General features: G+C 33.7%; 1 protein-coding gene across 1 annotated transcript; it reads right to left on the minus strand.

Moving 5' to 3' along the window:
- Positions 1–1,323: 1,323 nt before the first annotated feature.
- Positions 1,324–2,001, minus strand: LOC120777791 (histone H1-like). The gene is made up of 2 exons (XM_040109321.1): positions 1,880–2,001; positions 1,324–1,648 (listed from the first exon to the last, which is right to left on the minus strand). The coding sequence occupies exons 1-2, from the start codon at positions 1,935–1,937 to the stop codon at positions 1,335–1,337; spliced, it is 372 nt and encodes a 123-aa protein (XP_039965255.1). The 5' UTR covers positions 1,938–2,001; the 3' UTR covers positions 1,324–1,334.
- Between the last annotated feature and the right edge of the window lie 367 nt (positions 2,002–2,368).

Here is a 2,368-nt window from a genome sequence, read left to right on the forward strand (position 1 = left end):
TGTAAATAATAAAAGTAAAAAGCGCAGTGACAAAAATATTTATAACAAATAAATGCAACAAAAATAATTAGTTATCAAGGTAACAACCACTGTAGCGAGCAGTTTGAGATGCACTGTGACACACGAAAAGTAAGAAACTCGCAAACAGCTGTGAAAAAGCTGGAAAACGAATAAAAATAAGACAGAAATTTAAGTTAGCAATAGAAATTAACACTACCAATTGCACTATTTAAAAATGTGGCAACAAAAACAAATTGAAAATGACTCATCGAAATAAATTAAAATTAGCCAACACACAATTAAAGTAAATTTCAATTGCTTTAATAGCACAATATAGATTCAGATCACTTAATCCAGAGATTTTCACAATAAAATTTTAAATATAAATTTAACAAATTTGCAAGAGCACGAAATCTCACAGCTGAGCACGAGAAGGGTTGCCAGATTGATATTTGCTTAGCAGCTTATAAAAACAAATAACTTCATATAAAAAATCAGGAATGTTGAGAATTAAGATTTTTGGAAAATAATTATTGTAAATTGGTTTACTAGTTTTTTTTAATCTTTCATTTTTGTAAGTGTGTTTACCAGTTTATGCGACTTGGTGCCAAACAAAAATGAGCTATTTAGTTGCTGAATTCAGCGTTTCCGGTTTGGACATGTCAAAAACGACTATAATAACTGCCCACCTGCGAATATTGAATAAATCTTAAAAAAAAACTATACATGGTCATAAGGGACAAAACTGTAGGCAAGTATAATAATAATAATTAGATAATGGAGTAATAATCGTATTGTACTTACAACAATTACAAGTAACGTTGTGTTTCGATGGCGTTTCGGAGAGACTAAAGCTATGCGTTAAGCGCGTCCCAGCGATCTTTAAGAAATCGCAAATGAGGTAATTACTTGAACTTGAGCGATGTGGAATGCCAAAACGCAGCATCATTTGTGCTAGACATAAACAAACCGAACTGAGTTAGACACAGTTGAGTATCGCTTATTGACTATTTTCGAAAATTCATGTAATTCCTGTAGTGCTGCTGATTTCTTTTACAATAAAGTAGCTGCCGTTGTGCGCGCAGTTCTCATGTTCAGTTCTAAATCCAAGAAATTGTGTTCTATAAGTTGGATAAAATTGTATGCCTTCGCGTCGTCGCAGTATGATAAGCTCTATGAAACTCTATGAAATATGACAAGAGGCTTGGGAGGTAACGAGTGCCCTAAAAGCCTTAATTAAGCCAACGAAATGGCTGTGTCAAAATTTTGTGCAAAAAAATTACTTAAAAATTGTAGTTATCGCAGAATAAATTGCTACACAAGTGCCGTTAAACTTATCTTTTTGTTGTATTCTTCAATGAAAGCTTATTATGTTTACATAAAATCATGGCTTTAAAAGACGTTGAGCTAAACGTGGCACTGTTTTTGGCGGAAGCCGCAGCCCTCTTGGCAACCTGAGCCTTTGGCTTAGCTTTGGTAGACACCGTAGCCTTTGGCTTAGTCTTGGTGGCAACCTTAGCCTTTGGCTTAGCCTTGGTGGCAACCTTTTTGGCAGCGGCAGGCTTCTTTGCGACTCGCTTCTTCACACGCCCAGCTGCGGTAGCGCGTTTCTTGGCTGTGGCGGCCCTCCAAGCTGCAGCAGGTTTAGCTGTAAAACCATTAATATATAATTAAGCAACATTGTAAATAGAACACTGTCAATAAATATCCAAAACTGAGGTTATGTCTTAAACAACTCATTGATAAACTAATAAAAATTAATTTCTAATTGGTGAGCACTCTGCTTAAATTCATTTTTAATCAATACATCGTTGTTTAAGACACATTTTGAAACGCATTTGGTGCATAAATTGCATTAAAATGTTTAAAAATTCCTTACCGGATTTCCTGGCAGGTTTATTGGGTGCCAATTGCAGGGATATCTTTATATTTGCCATTACTACGAAAATAAGGAATGGAAAGGAAAATTTTTTGTCTTTGTCAAAGCGCGGGGAAAGTCCCATTTTCGAATTTCGATGTCGAATGTCACTGCATATCAAATTTTCGGACATGTTCCGAAAGTTCGAAGTGCTTTCATTGAATACAACACTGCGGTAGAATGTGTTGTTTGCCGGATGTAAGCAGCAAGTTTAATAATATTTTTTGTTTATTATTATTACTTGTATGCAAGCACTTTGAGATTAAAAAAATGTAAGGAACATTATTAACTTTCAGCATTATTATTTTTTATTAATTACTTATATGAACTGGTTTTTGTAACAAAATTAGTTAAAAAATTTTAGTAAATTAGAAAAATTTTAAAAATCTGCTTTATTTCTTATTACGGAAGTTATTTCTTAACTAATTCATCACATACTTTATTGAATAT

Source organism: Bactrocera tryoni, chromosome 5, assembly GCF_016617805.1.
Source record: "Bactrocera tryoni isolate S06 chromosome 5, CSIRO_BtryS06_freeze2, whole genome shotgun sequence".
In the NCBI taxonomy this organism is placed as follows: Eukaryota; Metazoa; Arthropoda; class Insecta; order Diptera; family Tephritidae; genus Bactrocera; species Bactrocera tryoni.